Here is a 22,005-nt window from a genome sequence, read left to right as displayed (position 1 = left end):
ATGAAAAGAGGCGAAATTTGGCACAGGACATGATAATTTCTCTAAGAATGACTAATACCCTTTTATTATTCCAAACTCATTTTTAAGGAAATAAAAAGGAAGCAGATAGGTAACTTTTACAATTTATATTTTTCATAACATTTTTTATAATTAATGGGAATTTCTAATTGCTCCAGGGAAAAATGAATGACTTCCTAAAATGTCTCTCTTTGATAACACATGAATTAATAATATCTAAATGGGATTCTAGAAGCCTATTGTTCATACTTCAGAACAGTTAGCCTACCATGCTAAAATGGTTTTTATCTTAGAGTTAAATTTTTAGACCTAAGTGATTTCTAGTAAAACCTATAAGATGTGACATTTAGCACATAAATGTTTCAGTTAAGGAAACCATTGGTACTATTATTTTTGAAATTGCAAATGCAAAATGAAATTTTGAAATTGCAAAACATCATTACTATGAAGACCCATAAGATTCAGTTGCTCACTGACCCTCTGTTGGTCTTCCTCTTGATTCCTCCCTCTGGGTGATTCCTCCCTCTGGGTGATCCTCCTTCTTAGTAACTTCTCCTTTATTGTCCTGAGGAATCTTCAAACTAAGGCCAGCTGTCAGCCCAACCCAACTATTGAATTTTGTTTGTGTGCAAATTCACTGGACACATGATAATTGTACATACTTAATGGATACAGGAGAATGTTCTTGTATATATGTGTAATGGTCAGATTTGGTTAATTTGCATATCCATCACCTCAAACATTTATCATTTCTTGTGTTGCAAGCATTCAAAATCTGTACTTCTAGCTATTTTGAAATATAAAATGTTAATTATTGTTACCCTAGTCTGCTTTAAACATGAGAACTTCATTTCCCCTATTTAATTGTGATTTTTACCTGCTAACCAACTTCTCTCTACCCCCTACTGCCCACTGTCTTTGGTAACCACTATTTTACTGTCTAATTCTACGACATCAGCTTTTCTAGCTTCTACATATGAGTGAGAATGTACAGTAATTGTCTTTCTGCACCTGGCTTATTTCATTTAATGTCATCTGGTTAGTTTTATCCCTGTTGCTACAGATGACAGGATTTTATCAGGAAGCCACTATAGTGGCCCAGTATTTAGGAGTTTTGTTTTAAGATAATATTTAAGGAGAAAGACAGTAAAAGTGGAGAAGAAACCTGAGAACAATATCAGATGTAATAATAGCAGGTGTCAGATGTAATAATAGCAGGTGTCAGATGTAATAATAGCAGGTGTTTCCTATATGCCACACACCATTTGAAGTTCTTTGCATGTATTAATGGAGTAAAGCTCATGCCATCCAATGAACCCAGTACTGACATTGTCTATAGTTTAACAAATGATGACAATGAGATCCAGAAAGTTTCAGGTCCTTGTTCAAGGTCAGAAAACGAAAAGGTGGCAAGCCTGGGATCCCTCAGATCTGATGTCTCCAGTCTCTGCTTATCAATACTGTCTTCCTGTCTCTCAAGTGCCCAGTGCTATTTTATGGCATAATGTTTACATTTTTATTATACAAAATCATTTTATAAAATTTTTCTACCAATGATTGTTGAAATGTACTTCTTAAAAAGAAGCTTTACATATTTCATGTTCTGCATATTTTAGTTTTCAGTATAAATTTTGTTTGAATCCTAAATTTTACAAAATACCAAATAAATGGCACACTGGAGTCTTAAATAGTAAGATGTTCACACATACATGCAGTATGTGTGAAGTGGTGAGGGGGATGCTGTAAGTACTTGTGCCACCTAGAGTTTCTTGTGAGGAATCCCATTTAAATCTTTTGTTCTGCTGTTTTTGATGATTATCTTTGGAAAGAGCAGCTCAAGGATTAAAGCCACCAAGAGTGCATCCTCTTTATTATTATTATTTTTTTAGTTGTTGATGAAACTTTATTTTTGTCTATTTATATGTGGTGCTGAGAATCAAACCCAGTGGCTCACACATGCCAGGCAAGCAAGAGTGCATCCTCTTTGTCATACTGAGGTCTTCTCTGGAAGACTTGGAATCATCTAGAATTTGTTATTGAATCTACAGTTGTCTGTTAGAATTGTTGGAACTTCAGGATTCCTTCCCCTACAACTTTAGGTAACGTTAAGAGGAAATTCTTTTCCCAGACCAATGAACTTCAGAGTAACAAATTTGCAGAGAAGGAAAAGAGTCTCGTCCTTTATCTTAAATGCAGAGTGACCAATGGCTCTCTGGAATATGGTGCAGAGGCACCTAGTACCAGAAATAGGCAGTTCAAGTCAAGAGAAAAAGAACTTCAGCTGGGCAAAGTGGCTTATGCCTGTAGTCCTAGTGACTCATGTGGTTGAGGCAAGAGGATTGCACATTTGAGGTCAGACTCAGCAACTTAGTGACATCCTGTCTCAAAAAAAAAATTAAATTGAATTAAAAAAATAAGAGAGACTGGGGATGTAGTTCAATAGTAAACTTCCCCTGGGTTAAAACACCAGTAACAAAAAGAAAGAAATATAAAGAAAGAGAGAGAAAGGCCTTCCCATGCACCATTCAGCAACTGTCTTCACCAGCCATAAATAAAAAGATGACAATACTATGAATAATTAAATAATGAACCAATTATATATAGCACATAAAGAGTTCCTAATAGTGGAGGAAATGCATTTGAGATTTATGTTCCCTTAATCAGGGCACTAAGTTATCATTTAGTGCAGTGAAGTCATAATTTATAAAATGAGTGGCTCAGAAGACTCTGGTTACTCCCCATAGCACATTACACATACACAAAAGACCTGGCCCATTTCGCAGTTTTCACATGTGCTACGTAATTTTTTTCCAGGCATGTGTTGAGTAGAGAAATGGGGAGAAAAGAGAAATGGGAAACAATTTTAAATTTGAAAAGGGAAAATGTGCCAAGTTGAATATAGGTTTATGTTTATAAAAAATGTATATTCAAAAAGTAAATAGACACTGGATTGTATAACCTGGGCTTAAAAACCACCTACAGATTGGGCTTTTTTGTTTTATTCCTTTGTTTATTATGGAAGCTTAAAGTAAAACTGTGTTTTTATATTATGTTATTATAGAAGTTCTTGATAGGTGCCATGTATATTCTCTCTAGAATTTTATTCTTTTCTAAAGGACATTTTAACTTGTTTTCCAGATAAACCTGCTCTCTTTCAATCCTGTTTATGTTGAATTTGATGGCCATTGTTTTCACAAGTTGTATTAGGCTGGCAATTAAGGACAGCTTCTGGGAATAATATTAGAGAGTGCTTAAGAGAGGGAACTATAGTAAGTGTGAATATCCCCAGGTGTAAAAATTAGGGAGATAGATGTAATAGTTTCTGAGCATACAGAGTAAATTTCTGTCCTCTAAATACACTTGCAGGAAACCTAGATAATACCTTACATCAGAGCACTTCTTACTATTTCAAGTAGAAATATGGAAAGTGATATACTAGGGCAAGAGATCTCAATCTCTCATGTCCACTGGAACATTGCAGCCCTTTATACAAGGTGAAACAAGTAATATTATAAAGCAATAGTTAAAATGAACCAAGATACATTTTAATGATTTGATCCAGTTTTAAAAACAGATTCAAGATTCACCCTATATATTATCAGAATCCTGTGTATTAACCTGGTATGTTTCATTGCACATATGAGAAACTCTGTTTTTTTTTTTTTTCTGGTGTGCCAGGGACACTGTTCTTAGTGATATCCTCTGTGATAGGATACACCTACGAGTGTGCCAAGCACATGAACATCCTCTATCACCTGTAATGAACTCATATACTATCAGTTTAGCAAAGGTAGGTGTGTAGATTTTGACAGCAAAGAGGTACTTTGGTAGCAGAGATAGAGAAAACTATGCTGAAATGTACTGTGTATCCTCCCTTGAGGATAAGAAAAAAAAAATAAGCCTTAGAATGGCAAAAGAAACAGTGCTGTAAGTTGCTTTTAAATTATAAATTAGGCGGGATGGAAAGGCGCCACACAAAAAGCAAAGGTTGACAAGAGAAGGAGCTCATCTAACATGACCTTCAAACTAGACTTGCCCTTCACAGTATAATGAAAGTAGCAAGAAAAAAGTGACCTCCAGTTGAAGAGTTATGCTACTAAAAATTAAAATCAAGTCACAGTTTTAAGACAGAGACATGGGAATTTGCAAAGAAAGGCATTTCTTACACCTGACTATAAAAGGACTAGGTGCAAAGTGACCTTGAGAAAGAACGAAAATCAGCTTTGCTTGGAAGTCTGGGTCCCAAGCTGAATAGGACTTCTTCAAAAAAACCATTTAACATATTCAAAGTTAAAGCAAGTTTTTTTTAAAACATCTTTATATGGTGAAATCTATCAATCTGATATTCCTTATAGATTTAGACTTTAATGTCTTGTTTAGGAGTCCTTTCCTGCCATAGAATAACAAAGTATTCTTATTTGTTTTAGTTATTATAGAATTCTGATTTCTAGTTTTAACTGATTAGTCATTTATAATATTTTTGTAAGAGTAATAACAATTCAATTGTTCCAAAACCATTGATTCCACTGTTTGTCCTCCCTATCAGTATGACATGTCTCCATTATCGTGTTAAATTCACATATGCATATGTCAAATTTTTTTACATGTATGAAAGAATGATCACTTTTCAGTTGATTACAAATATATACAGGTGCATAAGGAGATAATAGAAACACTCATTTGCTTAATTTATATAGTTAGGAGAAAGGTCTTTAAATTCCTCCACATAGTTTTCCAAGTCTCTATTTGTCTTTTTGTTTTTATCATTCTCAGCTTTTCATATGTCAAAACTGTATTGTTGAATACTTGAAGATTCATGACAGTTATGCCTGATTAGGGAATTACAACTTCTGGCAATATTCAGTATCCTTCTTTTTACTTTGTCTGGAAGTTCTATTTTGTCTGTTAGTACAGTCATTTCTGTAGTTCCCTTCACTTCTTAACCACCCTGTATTTGTAACATGATAGTTGGCTTTAGTTATATCAGTTATAGACAGTGTATGACTGGATTTCTTGATATAACCTGAGCTTCTGGTTTTCCAATAAATCAATTCAGCCCTCTCCCAAATGTTTGGTTACTGTTTCATCATCATATAGACCTAGTGTTGTGTGTTTTGTGGGTGTCTCTTGTTTCACCCTTTTTACCCTTTTCCTCCAATACATGTATTTTTTTTTGATTGATTACATTTCCTTTGCTCTTATTTATCAGCAGTGATTATAAAATTTGAATTTTTCTGTATTTTAAAGCAGATTCATTTTTATTATCAATTTAAATATTTATTCATTATCATTGAAAATTAATTCCATGCTTACTTCTTACCATTTCATCTCCCAAATAACAGAAGACCTTTGGCAAAATTTTACAGTTCTACCTACATGGTGTTAAAATTGACTGGAACATTAGATCTTAGTTATAAATAATTCATCTACTTTCTTGGCTATCATGTTTCATAAAAATGCTTCAGACCTCACAGTATATTAACATTAAATCCAACTGTACATTCTTACATTTTATAGTTATATTTTCTTTTTTCTTTTTGTGGTGTTGGGGATTCAATCCAGGGCCTTGCGCATGTGAGGCAAGCACTCTACCAATTAAGCTATATCCCCAGCCCCCTGTTTTATAGTTATATTTTCTCATTAGTCTTTGGTAATTTCTATGCAGTCTACCATATTGGATTATTTTGTTTGATATGTTACTTTGTTAGGATGGCCAGAACAAAGTGCCACAGAGTGGGTGGCTTAAGCAACAGAAATTTATTTTGTCACAGTATTGAAAGCTGAAAGTCCAAGATCAAGGTATCAACATACTTGATTTATCCTGAGGCCTCCCTTTTAAACTTGTACATGGTGGCCTTCTCACCATGCCCTCACATGTTCTTTATGGAAGCACAACCTTAGTGTTCCTCCTGGGTCCATATATCCTGTTCTAATGATACCACCATTCAGATTTCAATCTCAGAGTTCATAAATTTCTCTGGAAATTTGATGGGCTCTCCTCATTTTTCACCTCAGTTGAACTTCACTTTATTTAGTTTTTCCAGTTCACTTTTTGTATTTCATCTATATCATTTATGCTCTTCAATTTATTCTTGGGTATATCTGAACAATCATATTGTTAATTTTTAAGAACACTGAATGCTTCTCTTTCATATCTGCCTGTTAGATGTGACTGACACCAAAATATTTTTGGGGAATTAACTACATCTCTTTCTTTATTTTCCCATTGTTTTTACTAGCAATCTTCCCTATGATATTCTGCATTTTGTTTAACTTAGTGTCTCCTTTTATAGTTTTCCTCAACTGTCTGATTTTTCACTATTGCTTTTTTAATCCATATGTTGATAAGACTAAATTGAATGATGTTACTATATGTATTTTAGTTCTTCAGACCCTGTAAGAAATTTCATTTTCTGGCTTTATGTCACACTGGTGTCAAGGAGGAGCTGTGTTTTTGGTAGGCTTGTGTTTATGATTGCCAGTAACTTGCCTATTTGTTGAGGGGGATTTAAGTTCTTGGTGGCAATCACTAGGAACAATAGTACCTCACTTCCCTGGGCCCAAGGCCCACTCTTGGAAACTCCTGAGTTGGATCTGCACTTCAGCAATATTTACCAATCCTGTGTGTTCTGGGTACAGATGCTAAAATCAGCAATTCCTAACACAGTATACTGACCTGGCTTCTTTGGGAGTTTTTTGGTTAATTACTATATGGTAACATAAGCACAGTTCTTTTCTTAGGGTCCCCATCTCTTTCAGTTATTCCAGATTTTTGCTGAGAAAGTTCACTTGTTGTTGTTGGTAGTCTTCTTTTACTTATAGGTGTTTGCAAATACTTCGGTTCTGTTTGTGTACAGTTATCAAACAGTTTTCACTTGGATTAAAACTTCCATAAAGTTTAGATGTTTTTGCATGTTGGTAGCTGTGCTGCTGGTTTTCCAGGGCTTCTGGGGTTTTATGTCAGTATTTTTTCCCGTCCTTGAAATAGAACATTCCTGGGGAGTATAGGTAAAGCCTCTGTTTTGAGTTAGGCATCAGAACCAGAAACCATTTTTCAAATATTTACAACTCTTGCAGAACATTCTGAAAGTGAAGAAAATCCACCCAAAGGTCCATTTTCATTTCTACTTGATGTGTTGTACTTCAAATTTTCCTTTACTTGGAGGAGAGATGTTTGAAGGCATTTTGAAGATGGTCTGAACTATGATATTCCCAACTTGGAGAAATATATGAGTATTGGCCTAGCACTGAATGCTGAGTAGGTTGTTCTGCTATGAAAAGGCATGTTGTCTGTGCATTATTGTAATTTCTTCTAAATAGACTGTCTCTGTCCATGTATGTGGGGTTGAAACTATAGAGCCACCTCAGTTTCTCCATGCATAGTAGCTATGCTTTTTCTTAGATCTTCCTACTCTGATACATCCAGTGATGCTTATTATAAACCAGATGATGTGTAGGAGATATTACCCAACTGGAACACAAGAAACCTGTGTCATAGGCCCACCATTTTAAGTCCCAAAGTTTGAACACTCAGAAAATTTCTAAAACTCTCTGATTCTCATTTCTTTTGTTTACAAGAACACCAGATACATTTTTTTTTTTAGGAAAAAAAGCCAAAAGCCTAAATTGCACCCTGTAATTATTTTTGAAAATTATAAAAGTGTGTTAGCTCCTCAGAATGAAATCACCTAGTTACCACTCTGAATAAGAGGCTCACCCCACTAAATGAACCCTTTTTCACAATAGGTAATTTATGTTCAGCAATAATAATCACATGCATACTTTTTAAAAAGCAAATAAATATATTTATTGTTGATATTAACTTTATAGACATCATTCTACAATAAACCCAATAATAGTCCTCTTCAACAGATATTAATATTTCTTTCATTTAATAAAGAAGGAAATAGAAGTTTAAAAAGATGAAGCATTTTGGCCTAACAATTCAATTAGCAATAGAATCTGTGTCTTAGCTCCTAAGCTGTTCAGCCTTCTTACTGCTAAGTACATTAAACACTGTTAGAAAGTTATATGTTTTTTATTTTGTTTTGTTTTGTTTTACTTTACTTTACTTTAATTTAATTTTGGTGCTGCTAGGATCAAACCCAGCACCTTGGACATGCTAGCAAGTGTCCTGTCATTGAGCAATACCTCCAGCCCTGCTTTCTTAAATATAATAGAGATTACCAAAAATTCCTTCCTATGCCACAAACACTTAAGAAAATTTGCTTCATCATTTGTAGTTCTGAAAATTGCTTCATGTACATGTGAACTCATCTAATTTTCTTTAAAGTGTTAAAAAACAAAGTGGATTCTCTGTTTCCCATTTCTTATGAGAACGGCAAAGAAAAAAAGAACAAAAGGGATCTATTCCTTTTGTGACTGTACCCACTCATAGAGGATTCCATTCTCATGCTGATTATTCTAAACTTTGTGTTTCATTCCCCTATTTACCTACAATGAATTCCTTATAATCTACCACAGATTACATACAGCTAGCTCAGTGATATCCAAAACACAGAAAAGGAAGTCATGGTGGTGTTTTATTGGAACAAGTCATTATTGGTAAACATAGTAATAAGAGCACCACAAGCTCTCACAGCAGGGCCTGAATAATCCTGATATTTGTAAGTAGATACATTTCTTTTTCAAATAAAATGATGAATCTTCTCAGATAGAAAATGCTCTCTGAGAAACATGAGATTCTGTTTCACTTCCTTCATTGACAATGAGTGACAGCCAGTCATTTACTCCCTCGGGTTCCCTAGGAAGCTTTACACTAGAAGTTCTCCAAGATCCTCCCCAGCCCTAAAGTCCTTTATTCAATCCATCATTTTCCTATTTCATTCTTTAGCTAACACTTATAAAGCACCTATAATGTGCCTAGCCATGGTCTAGGTATTTAGGCCATGTAAATAAATAAAACATATAAAACTCCCTGCCTTCTCTGCAACTAGGTTATAGTGGAGTTCATAAATATAATACATAGTTCAGGGAGTGCATTTAAAGACTATGGAACATGGTAAAGCAGAGTAAAATAACTGGGAAATGCAGATACAAGTTCATTTTTAAAACCATTGTCAGAGAGGACCTCAACATGAGTGTGAAACTTGGAGCAATCACTTGAAGGAGTCTAGGAAGTGAGCCATGCAAATATGGAATTGAACACTGGAGAATATTTCTGACAAAAGAAAACAGTGCAATGCCCTTGCCTAGAGTTTTCCTAGGGTTCATGGGGATGGGCAAAGGAGGGAGGGAGCATTAAGTAGACACAGAGGAGTAGAAGATGGGAGACAGAACTTGAAGAAGCTTTTTAAAAAACTTATATGACTCTTTCTTAGTAGGTGCTTTCCATTATTTTATTTTCATTTTTAAAGAAAAAAAATTATACCATTGCAATGGCATTCTTATGCCCTGTACTTCAGGGACCCAGGTCTATAAAAGCCGTGACTGAGTTCTAATTGCCTCCTCTGATAGTTTCATGTGCCTGGCACTTTGTTAATTCTTGCCTGTGAGCTTGCAATAGTGTTTGGTCTTAAAAGTGTTAGAGAATGTAGTTGACATTGGCAAGGTTAGAGATGGTATGACATATGACTTTTGAAATGTTCAAAATTTGAGATACAAAGTATGAGAGAGACAGAAAAGAGAGAGAGGAGGAGGAGGAAGAGGAGGAGGAATCAGTGGTTAATGTGTTTAGAGGACCAAGTGCTTATTTTAATAATTGCTTTAATTAAAATGTTTAAATGGATGAGACATTTTTGTTTTTCCAACTAAGTAGGCAATTGATTGAATGAAAGCAAAAAAAAAAAAAATCAATACTAGTTCTCTCATTTTCATACTGTATAGGTTTAAAATTAATTTTTAAAAATTAATAGACTTTAGTTTTTAAACAGTTTGAGGTCTCCAGAAAAACTGAGTACAAAGAACAAATGCTTCACATAAAAGACACCCCCCTCATATTCCCTACCTCAGACCTACCCATTCTCCACTATTATTATCTTTCTTTATTGTGGTACATTGGTTATAATTAAAGAGCTGATATTTTATGATATTGATGCATTATTATTAAATAAAGTCTGTAGTTCACAAGAGTTTACTCTGTATTGTGCCTCACATATGTTGATTTCAGTGCCCCCAAAATACCCTTTATTTTACCTATCCATCCCTCCCTATCCCAAAACCCTGGGAACCACTGATCTTTCTTTCTTTCTTTTTTTTATGGTACCAAGTATTTTCCTTTTCCTGAAGTCTTCTCAGACTGACTTGCTTCACTTAGAAATATACATTTAAGCTCCCATATCTTTTTGTGTCTCAATAGCTCATTTCTTTTGTATCACTAAATAAGAATTCCATGGATCTTTCAACATTTGTTGGTTTCCTGTTTCAAGACATCTTGACTGTTCATAAGTTTGGACAATTGTAAACAAAGCTTTTATAAACATCTTTGTGCAGGATTTATGTGAATAGAAGTTTTTAACTCAGATAAATTTCCAGTAGCACAATGACTGTAGATTCGGTGATATTATTTTTGTAAGCAACAGCTTAACTACCTTCAAAGTTCACTGTATTATCTTTGCATTCCCATTAGCCATGAAGGAGTGGTCCTGCTGCTCCACATCTTAGGAAGCATTTTGTATGAAAGGCCTTCCTAATATATGCTTAGTGGTATCTCATTTTTAAAAAAAGTTTGCAATTCCCTGATGACATATGATGGTGAACACTTTATCCTGTGTCTGTTTGCCATCTGAATACATTCTTCGGTGAGGTGTCTACTTAGATCTTTTGTCCATTTCTCTAAATTGGGATTTGTATTATTTATTTTTGAGTTTTACAAGTTCTTTCTATAGTTTACACCACTTGTTTAAGAGATATAAGCTATAAAATATATCCACCGGGTTTTGGCTTGTCTTTTCATTGTCTGGTGTCTTTCAGGCAAAAGAAGTTTTTATTTAATGAAATCCAACATACTAATGTTTCATTCATGGTACTATGTCCAGAAAGGCATCGCAAAACCCAAGGTCACCTAGATTATTTTCTGTTATGTTCTATAAGTTTTATACTTTGCATTGATACTCACATCTATAAACAATTTTGAGTTAATGTTGATGTAACATAGATGATCTATGTCCAGATTTTTTTTTCTTTTTTTTTTTTTTTTTACATTGAGTCTAGTTGTTCCAGAACTCTTTGTTAGAAAGATCACCCCTTCTCTGCTGGATGGCCTCTGTTTCTTTGTCTTAGATCAATTGACTACATTTGTGTGAGTCTGTTTCTGGGATTTCTGTTTCATTGACCAATTTGTTTACCTTCTTACCAAAACTCTACTGGCTTGATCACTACAGCTTTCTCTGTGCTTTGCAGGTAGCTAATGTCAGTCCTCTGAATTTGTTTTGCCTCTACATGTGTTGAATTTTCTGGGATTTTTGTTTTTCTTTATAAACTTTTGAATGAATTTGTTGATATTCTCAAAATAACCTGCTGGGATTGAATTGAATAGACAATGAAGTTGGGAAGAAATTTTATGTTGATCATATTGAGTCTTCCTCATAGAATATTATCTATCCTTTTATTTATCTTTTTAATCATTTTAGTATTTATTATATATATCATATTTTATTAGATTTATGCATACAGTATCACATGTCATATACTGACATTTTGGTCAGTGACATAATGACAGACTGTGTATATGACAGTGATCCCTTTAAGCATATTACAGCCTAATGAACCTGGGTACACCCCCAGGCCGTTTTACTTTTTATTTTGAGACAGGGTCTCATTAAGTTACTTAAAGACTTGCTAAACTCCTAAATCTGGCCTTGAACTTGTGATGCTCCTGCTTTAGCCTTCTGAGTTGCTGGGATGACAGGTATGCACCATTGTCCAGCTCATTTATTGCCTTTTGGATTTGTGTACCTACACTTTGTGATGTTTTCATAACAACAAAATCACCTGACATGTTTCTCAAAATATAGCCTCCTTCTTAAGCAACATATGACTATATATGACTTACTTTCTTTTCTTCTTCTTCTTTTGGTGCTAATAAAAATGGCTTTGTTTTAAATTGAAATTCAAATTGTTTCTTGCTCAGACATAAGAAAGTCATTAACTTATTTCTGTAAGTTAACCTTGTGGGCTGCAACCTTGTTCCGATAGCTTATTAGATTTTTTTGTTGTTGATTTGGAGGATTTTCTAGATAATCAGGTCATCTGAAAAGAAAGCTTAATTTCTTCATGATACTGATCATTTTCTTCTGCTATTTTATCACCAAGGACTCCTAGTAGAGTGTTGAGTAGGAATTATGATAGTGAACATCCTTGCTTGTTCTTGATTTTTAGCAGGGAGTTGTTCAGTTTTTCACCATTAAGAAAGATGTGATTCTGGATATTAATGGCCACTATGAGGGGCAGGTGGCAAAGATTTTCTCCCATTCTGTAGCAACCATTCTGAAAAACAGTATAAAGAGTCCTCAAAAAACTAGGAATGGAACCACCATATGACCCAGCTATCTCATACCTCAGAATATATCCAAAAGATTTTAAATTAGCATACTACAGTGAGGCAGCCATATCAATGTTTATAGCAGCTCAATTCACAATAGCCAAACTATGGAGCCAACCTAGGTGTCCTTCAATAGATTAATAGAAAAAGAGAATTTGGTATAAGTATACAACAGAGTATTACTCAGCCATAAAGAAGAATGACATTAGGACATTTGCCAGAAAAAGGATGGAACTGGAGTATAACTTGCTCAGTGAAATTGGCCAGTCTAAAAAATCATAAGTCAAATGTTTTCTCTGATGTTCAGAAGCTAATGCAAAATGGTGGGGAGGGGCGTAAAAAAATAAAGAAAGATTAGTTGAGTGTTCAAAAAGGATTGAAGGGGAGGAAAGAGGGTTGGGATAAGGAAAGAACAGTAAAGTGAATTGCACCTAATTTTCCTATGTACACATATAAAAATACCACAGTGAATATCACTATCACATATACCCATAGACACTAATTTAAAGAAAAAAAAAGAAAACTATTTACTTATAGTTTACTTACTTATAGCAGAAAGATTAGTAGAGAGAAGAGAAAAGGAAAGTACTGGGACTGAATTAGAACAAATTATATTTCATGCTTCTATAATTTGGTCAAAATGAATACTAATATTATATATAATAAAAAACAATAAAAAGACAAAATATTAGTTATAGGTTCTTTGTCGATGTTCTTTATCAAGTTGAAGAAATTCCCTTCTAAGTTTCATAAGAGTTGGTATCATGAATGAGTGTTGTTTTCTATCTTATTTTTTCTGCAAATTTTGGTATTAATAATTTTTCTACAGTCTGTTGTTATGATGGATTATATCAATTGATTTGTGAATATTTACTGGTCTAGCATACTTGGAATAAATCCTGCTTGGTTGTGATATATAATTCTTTTTTACATTGCTAGATTAGATTTTTTTTTTTGGTATATTTGCATCTATATTCATGAGACATATTGGAGCACATTTTGCCATCTCTAGTACTATCTTGAGTTTGGCTATTGTTTGGAAAGATTATAAATAATTGACTCAATTTATTTAATAGAAATACTCCTATTTTTGTGTACATTTTGGTAAATGTTCCTTTTGAGAAATTGATTCATTATGTCTAGTTGATCAAACATGTCAATTAGATTTGTTAATAATAACCCTTTGTTATCCTTTTAATATTAATGGAATTAGTAATGGTTTCTCTTTCATTTCTGATTGACACTTGTGTCTTTCTTCTCTCTCTCTCTCTCTCTCTCGCTCTCTCTCTCTCTCTCTCTCTCTCTCTCTAAGTAACCTAGCTAGAAGTTTAGCAATGATCTTCTCAATTTTAGATAATAATTAAGGTCATAACTGAGATCTTTCTTTATACTATATGCATTCAATTCTATAAAATTTCCCCTAAGCACTACTTCACTTCACCCCACAAAATTTGATTACTTGTATTTTCATTTTTTGAAATATCTTTTAATTTCTCCTTAAAAGTTTTTGACCTTTGTTCTACTAAGAAGTATGTTGAAAAATCTTGAAGAATCTGGAGTGTTTCAGCTACCTTCCTGTTATTGATTTTTAGATTAATTCTGTAATCTGAGATCAGATATGGTATGATTTCTGCTCTTTTAAATTTGCTACCATGTATTTTATAGACCACAATATCACCATCTCAGTGACTGTCAATTGTGCGCTTGAGAAGAATCTGTCTGTTGCCTTTTGACCTGTCAATTACTGATACAGTGTTGAACTCTGCAACTGTAATAGTAGATGTGTTTATTTATTTCTTCTTGCAGTTCTATGGCATTTGGCTTCAAGCATTTGGTGCTCTGTTGACAGATATCTATATCTATATCTATATATATATGGATATATATATATATATATATATATATCTATATATATATATATATATATATATATAAAGGATTATCATGTCATTTTGGAGAATGGACCAGTTTTAAATCATATAATGTTATCTCAGTCCTTTGGGGGCTGCAATAACAAAATATCTTAAACTCTGTAATTTGTAAACAGCAGTGTATTAACACAATAAAAGCTCTTAACAAACTCACGCATGCCTTTTTCATATGGGCTCTAATCCCACTGACAAAGGCAGATTCCTCAGACCTCCTCACCTCCCCAATGTCTCACCTCTTACAACCATCACTTTAGGGATTGTTTCAACAAGTGAATTTGGGAGAAGGGCACAAACATTCAGTCTATAGCAAATTCTTTCTTTATCCCTGATAATTTTCCTTTCTCTAAAGTCTACTTTGCCCCAAATTAACATAACTTTTCTAGGTTTTTTTTTAGTAGGCATTATCATAGAATATCTTTCTCCATCCTAAGACTTCTAATCTGTATTTAACATGGATTTCTTCTAGACAGAATATAGTTAGGTCTTATATTTAACTCCACTTTGAAAAATATCTTCAATTAATTGCTGAATTTTCATATATATATATATATATATATATATATATATATATATATATATATATATAAAATTTAGTTGTGGATGGACACAATACCTTTATTTATTTTTATGTGGTGCTGAGGATCGAACCCAGTGCCTCGCACATACAAAGTGCACGCTCTACCACTGAGCCACAACTCCAGTCTCTGAATTTTCAATTAAAGTGATTGTTGATTTCCCTAAAAGCTTTCCCCTTTGCCTGCCAAAGAGATTTTTTTCCCCCTCCTGATCTCCATTGTAAGAATCTGGTAAGACTCCTGAAGGGAAAACTCACTAATTATGGAGTCTCCCTAAGAATTCACCCCTGGAGTATGATTTTCAACCTTGTCTACGCTGAATCTCTTATAGTTCATCAATTACATTTTCGATATCTCTACCCTGGTACAAATGCCTTTGAGGGTATCTGTTCCTGGGTTCCTGTTCAGGTCATGGTGATTCAATGTGTCTGCCTCTTGCTCTCTCCAGTTTTAGAGGCATTGGTTTTCTCTGCAGCCTTAATTCTCTGAGGGATCTAAGAACTGTTGATTTTCAGATTATTCAGGTTTGGGTTTTGTTTTCGTTTTTGTTTTGTTTTTGGTGAGGACTGGACAATTTCCAAGCCCTTTGCATGCTGGACCAAAAACTTTATGTTTGTGATATATATATATATATATATATATATATATATATATATATATATATATATATATATATATTTTTTTTTTTTTTAATGAATTGTTTAATCTCCCTTTCTCAAATTCCAGAACTGTAGAAAGCAATTAACTTAGTCACGTATATGAAATGAGGTCCATATAACAAAGTATGTGAATGGGCTAAATTTCATTAATATGGGAAGCATTATTTTTATTATTTCCACACTTTTTCCTTTTATTTAAAAAGCATGATCTCTTACTTTAAAAGAAATGTCCCTTTTCTGTTACTTTTGATGTTTTCTTTCTTCTTGTATAAAATTTGAGTATTTTGAAATTAAACCATGTGAAACTATGAACTTTTAAGAATCAAGCAGTTGTTCAGTTCATGGTTTTGCCCTGTCAGTGGTGATTAAAGAGCATAGCCCTAGCAGAAGAGCTGAGAACAGCTGGGGGCCAAGTAAAGTCATACTTTCCTCTCACCGATGCATTTCATACATTAGTTTTAATGAGCTTAATACTTAATGAAATGGATGAAGTATTTCTTATATCCTGAGGTGTCCACTCAAAGGATCCAAGTTAGTGCCAGTGACCCACCTTCAATGTCAAAGCCTCCTGGAGTTTCTGAATAGCTGCAGGAGAGGAACTTCTAATCAATTCCTTTCAAACCTTCACCTAGGCCACCTAAATATATGGATATTGCTGCAGTAGCTGGTCTCTGATATCCCTCCTACTCTGGAATTTAACCATTAATGGTCTTATTTTCTATTATCTCTTCATATCTGACAAATGCTTTCCTTCAAAGAATATCTCTGAATTAATGCTGAAGAATTTCTTTGTCAAAAAAAATCTTAATTTAATTGGAAAATATTATAGTATTTGTAATAGGTGACCTCACTATTTTCTCCTGCTTGACGTAATATGTTCTCTTTCAATTTTTCCTGAACCACATTATAAGCAGTAATTTCATTTATCATATTTGAATACATACATCTTTATTACAGTGTAAAGTTTATTATCATTTAGTATCTTGTATATTCCTTGATTCTCTATTATTTCTAAAATAAGCATAAAAATTGTTACTTGACAATATATAATGTTAACCATTGATATATTATTGTGCCTATGTTCAACCAAAATTTAAAATATCCATTAAATTCATCCAGCAACTGATTTTTTTAGAAAACTATTTCAAATAAAAAACTATTACAGTGACATGAATTGGCTTTACAGTAAAATTTATTTAATCAAATGTGAAATTAGAAACAAATCACATTAGAATCAATTATTTTTCAAGAATATTAGCCATTTTGCTCTTTCAAAGTAACAGATTTTTAAGTTATTAAAAATAAGTCTTTTGAGAGTTATCATGGAAAAAAACACTCAGAATACAATGAATGTTATTTCCATTGCAAGACAGAAATATACATTATAACTTTAGCCTTTCATGCACTTCCCATTAGTCATAGTGAATAAACGGCATTATGTGGAGTTCTTTAACAATAGTCCGAGTTTTTCCATTGGCACTATCCCTAAAGAAACACTTAGCACAGAATTATTCACTTTCATATATTGGTGAATTATAAATATATGTTACTATTAAAACAACTGATGAACTTGTCAGAATTTTTCATTGAACTAAGTAATGAGTTAGCACAGCTGACCAGAATTAATTTGGAATAATGGTGTGGTCAAACAATGGGATAGAAATGTGGACCATGTTAGAGGGTTTAATGCTCATGACTGGGATAGGGGTCATGATGGAATTCAGAGAAGTAGAGTGGAAACACAATGGAAGAAAATGGATTTGGAAAGAGTATGTAAGATAGATTGAAAACTAAAAGGACTAAATGCAGAGAGAAATATAAATTGTAAAAATACTGAAACTAAGCACATTAATACATAAAATGCATAGATACTATAATTTAGGGGGAAACAGGAAGCATTGGGGTTATATGTTCAAGTAAATTCTTTTTCTAAATTGAGGGTTTTTTTTTTCCAGAAAAAGGCATTTAAAATGAAAATAATAAAGTCATTTCTTTTCAAATATTTTTGATATAACCAAGATTTATGCAGACAAAAAGCCCACTTTAGTTATATTCTATTCAGTATCCCTGTTATCTGTGAATTGAATTGAAAACTTCTTTTAATTTTTAAGAAATGGAAAACAAATGCATGAATTTGAAGACTGAGCTGTGTAATTGATGGGGAAGGCCTGGAATAGTCTACAGACCCAAATTCCTTTCATGTTGAATCTTACCTAATTTCATTAAGTGAAGTATCAATATAAAAAGTGACTTCTGCTTGGCAAATATCTGCTCTCTCAAGATGTTCAATCTGATTACTATAGTGAAATCTCACATTTCAGCTTTCCTAACTTCAGGGAAGTTTTTCAATTTTTACTTATATCTTTGAAAATCTGTGTGTGTGTGTGTGTGTGTATGTGTGTGTGTGTGTGAATTCTTTATTCTGTGACAGTTTAATTTCAAAGGAAAGACTCTTAGCATGTCAGTGCGTAGCAGAACTTAAAAGTTCAAGAATATTGCCCAGGGGAAATTTATAATTTCAAATGATTTCTTTGGATGTCTTAAGGAGAGAGGATCATATTGCTCCTTCCCCTTTTCCTCTGGTACAAGGAGCCACCTGTCACCTTGGATGAGATTCATGGATGGGGCTGGGAGACAGAGATCAACACCAGGGAAGGGGCTGCCAGCCTCTGCAACATGAGCATTTAGGGGGTGTGATGGGGGACTGTCATTTTGGGGAGCACATGATGTCAAGGGGAAATCTTGAATGTTAGCTCATTTCATTAACAGAAGTGTCAATATAAAAAGTGATTTTTGCTTGGCAAATAACTGCTTTTTCAAGATGTTCAATTTGATTATTTTAGTATTAAATTCTCATATTTCAGGTTTACAAACTTTAGGTGAGTTTTTCAATTTTTACTTAGTCTTTGAAAAATCTTGATTTATTTTTGTTTTGATTAACTTCCATTAACAATTGGATTTCTCAGACTTTTTATACTGGTAGGCATTGGCAACATGCTTAATTTATAGCTCTGGTATATTTGATGATTCTTGGTACTATTTCTAGAATGTCAATTTAATTTCATAATATATAATAGGATGAGTAGTATTATTTTGGATAAAATTTGTAAGATTAATTACCTACCCACAAATTTTGACACTAAGAAAAAAGTGAAAAAGTATGATTTTTTTTTTCAGTAGGTGAGAAGGTTATTGGAAAAAACAGTATTGCAATAGAAGAAAATTGATATTGATATGTTTTCTTTTCTCTGGTTCTTTTTTTCCCATGTTAAAGAAAGGGTTTTGTAAATTATTGCTGAAGTACATTATAAGCCATATATAGGCAACATAATTCAATTTTACATATACGTTGTATATAGTCTTAGCAACCAACTGAGAAATAACTAACTGGAATTTGAGTACAGGAGAATATAGAAAATACCTTGGACTAAGGTTCTTGCTGAGTGGTAGAGCCTTTGCCTAGCATGCATGAGGCATGAAGCTGTGCCTTCAATCCCTAGCACTGCAAAAAACAGATATAGATATAGATAGAGATAGAGATAGAGATAGAGAGATATGTAGATATATCAAGATACATATATATGTGTATATGATGTATGTCTCTATATATGTGTATATATACCCATGTCCATACATACATATATATTAAAAAGTTGCATACACGTTATATATACGTATATATAGTTACACACCCGTACTCTTACTTTTTTCTTTATTGTTTACAGAACTTCTTGAAGGATGCTAAGAAGTAGCATTGATTTTTTTGTTGTTGTTGTTGTTCATTTTATTCTGAATTGCTTTTATTGTTAAAAAATCACTAGCACTTAATATGGTTGTTGGTTTCAAAGCTAATTCCACTTATATTTCACTTTTTGTGTATGGGTTTTTTTTAATCCTTTCATTTTAATGCTGAATATTGATGTTAGTTACTCCAGGAAGATTTTTTCTACTTGTCAAATGTTAAATATTTTCTGCATATTACTTTGGTTTCTGAAATAAATTGTATGATCTCATATGTACTTATCTTGAGGGTCCTCTTTTTCTGCAGTCTAACAGGCAAAATTCTTTAGCAATGACATTCCAGTTTTATATCTCTTCTAACTTTTTAGATGTTTACGATGGTCTTGGTTTTGATCATATCCAATTTGGTATATGGAAATTGGTATGACAAAATCCAAGATAATATAACATACATTGCTTACTATGTAACCCACAATTTCTACAGATAGAAAATACTGGACTCAATATGAAGCAAGAACAAAGAAGAGGCAGTTAGTGTAGATAGGGGATCAGGTGGGATCGGAAGATGGAAGCTGATTTGGGTCTGGGGGGATGGAGGCTGCTTCTGTGGGACTAATTTCAGCTAATACCTCCAGAGCCCTTTTCCTTCCTCCTCCACCCATTGCCAGGGTTGCCTGCTTACAGGACACTGTACTTCCCAAAATGTTATTGAGCACCTCCCAGGTAGCCCTTTTCCTGCCTGTTTGAGCAGACACAGACAGGCACCCCTGGAAGGTTTTTGTTCCACCTTTTGGCTCATCTTTTGGTACTTGGTCACGTAGGCAAGACAAAGGGAGAAGAAGAACATAAGAAAAGAGAAAAATCTGAAATGGATTAAAGGAACAGGACACTCCCACTTCTTTGGATACCTGAGCTGGGGCCCCTTCTCTGCAGAGAAGTCTATCTCTGTTCTGTCCTTTAAATAACACGTTTTCTACGCTTGCCTTGATGATTCTCTGGTGTTCAATCCTCACATTTGGAGAAATGGAACTCAGCCCTGGTGGATCCCATCACCATTGGTATGAAGTGTATTCAGCTTTTCTTCTGACAGAGTTGTCATTCTTTCACTAATCAATCAGCTGGATGCCCCACTACCTTTAACAACCAGTCCTAAAGCGTTGTTGTTTTTCTTATTGTTATTACATTTTTAGGTGTATACCATTGAAGAATCAGGACTAAACATCCTTGTATGGTCAGCAATTGGAAATAAAAGAACTGGATGGATGTACGGACATGTACCTCTCTCTACTAACAGTCCCTTCAAAGTGGCATTTGAAGCTGATTTGGGTGGAAATGATAACATCTTAATTGCCCTCGATGACATCTCCTTCACCCCAGAGTGTGTGTCTGGAGGTAAGTGAGTCCTTCAGAAAATAGAATTATTTGTCAATTCAGAGGAATTTATTTCCAAGTCATCCTACTCATACAATGAAGAAGTAGATATAGGAAGAGTTGAAGACTTTGGTCCAATGAACTGTACCATAAAATTTTCATGTCCTCTAGGCAACAAAATAACTCTGCACTAAAGTTTTGTGGAAACCCTGAAATGTGTTTCCATTTATATAGCCTGATTGTCTACTTCAGGTTCCTAAGTTCACCATCACTGACCAACACAAAGGCCCCTCAGGTTCTTTATTATCTTCTAGACTGTCTTCTCCATCCATATTGGCCTTTCCTCTGTCGTGGGCCATTTCCTTCTTGCTGTTCCTATGACACAATCTAGAATACTCATTGTATTAAAAAAAATTCCTGTCATGAACCCCTTTTCTAAGAAATTAACCCACCGAAACCTGAATTTCTGCCACTTATGGCACATCCACTTAAGTGGGGAAGTTTGACCTCTTATAAAGACTTCAATCTTAAACTGTTAAGCAGTAGAGATATTGTCATTCTATTTATTCATTACTTATTTTTGAATTGTGTACTTATAGCCTTATTCAAAGTTTCTTTTCCTTTATGGTCAGACATCTGAGTTCTTGACCTTCCCAGGGTTTTCCTTAGGATTTCTTAAATCCTGGGCAATCTCGACTTCCACATTCCCCTCTTCAGGTCTAATCACCTTCCTCGGTGTTTTTCCTCAGCAAGCCATTCTCATGGGAACATTCTCAATCTGATCATCTTCAACCTACTTGAGAATGGAATTGAGGTGTTCATCATTAGAGCTATGAATGAGTAGAAGGAGATGTACATACAGCTTACATATTTCTCACTACTTCTGTCTTCCTTAAGAGCAAAAGGAACTTGCCTTTTAATCTCCTTTCTCTCCCTAGCTCTTCTTCATCCTGCTGATATTCTTGTAGTCTTTGCATAGAAAACAGAGCCATTTTGTAATGAACTCTTCCTTTTATTCTTTGCATCTCTAAATGTGAATTTTTTCCCTCACCATTCATCTCAGGAAACAACCTTTTACTACCCAACAGCAAATGTCTATTTTTTTTAAAATTTTTATTGTTGGTTGTTCAAAACATTAGATAGATCTTAACATATCATATTTCACACTTTGATTCAAGTGGGTTATGAACTCCCATTTTTACCCCGTA

The 22,005-nt window shown here is 33.9% G+C and overlaps 1 protein-coding gene across 1 annotated transcript in view; it reads left to right on the top strand.

Moving 5' to 3' along the window:
- Malrd1 (MAM and LDL receptor class A domain containing 1) overlaps nt 1-22,005 on the top strand; it is a 670,952-nt gene that overhangs the window by 508,403 nt on the left and 140,544 nt on the right. The window contains exon 33 of the mRNA XM_046423053.1: nt 20,617-20,818. Coding sequence (XP_046279009.1) covers nt 20,617-20,818 — 202 coding nt within the window. The remainder of the gene's footprint in view (nt 1-20,616; nt 20,819-22,005) is intronic.

This window comes from Marmota monax, unplaced genomic scaffold (assembly GCF_021218885.2).
Source record: "Marmota monax isolate L192 unplaced genomic scaffold, Marmota_monax_Labrador192_F-V1.1 WCK01_AAM20220418_F8-fsc00098, whole genome shotgun sequence".
NCBI classification, from domain to species: Eukaryota; Metazoa; Chordata; class Mammalia; order Rodentia; family Sciuridae; genus Marmota; species Marmota monax.
The sequence above is the reverse complement of the archived record's forward strand: the minus strand, read 5'-3'. Positions and strand labels throughout refer to the sequence as shown.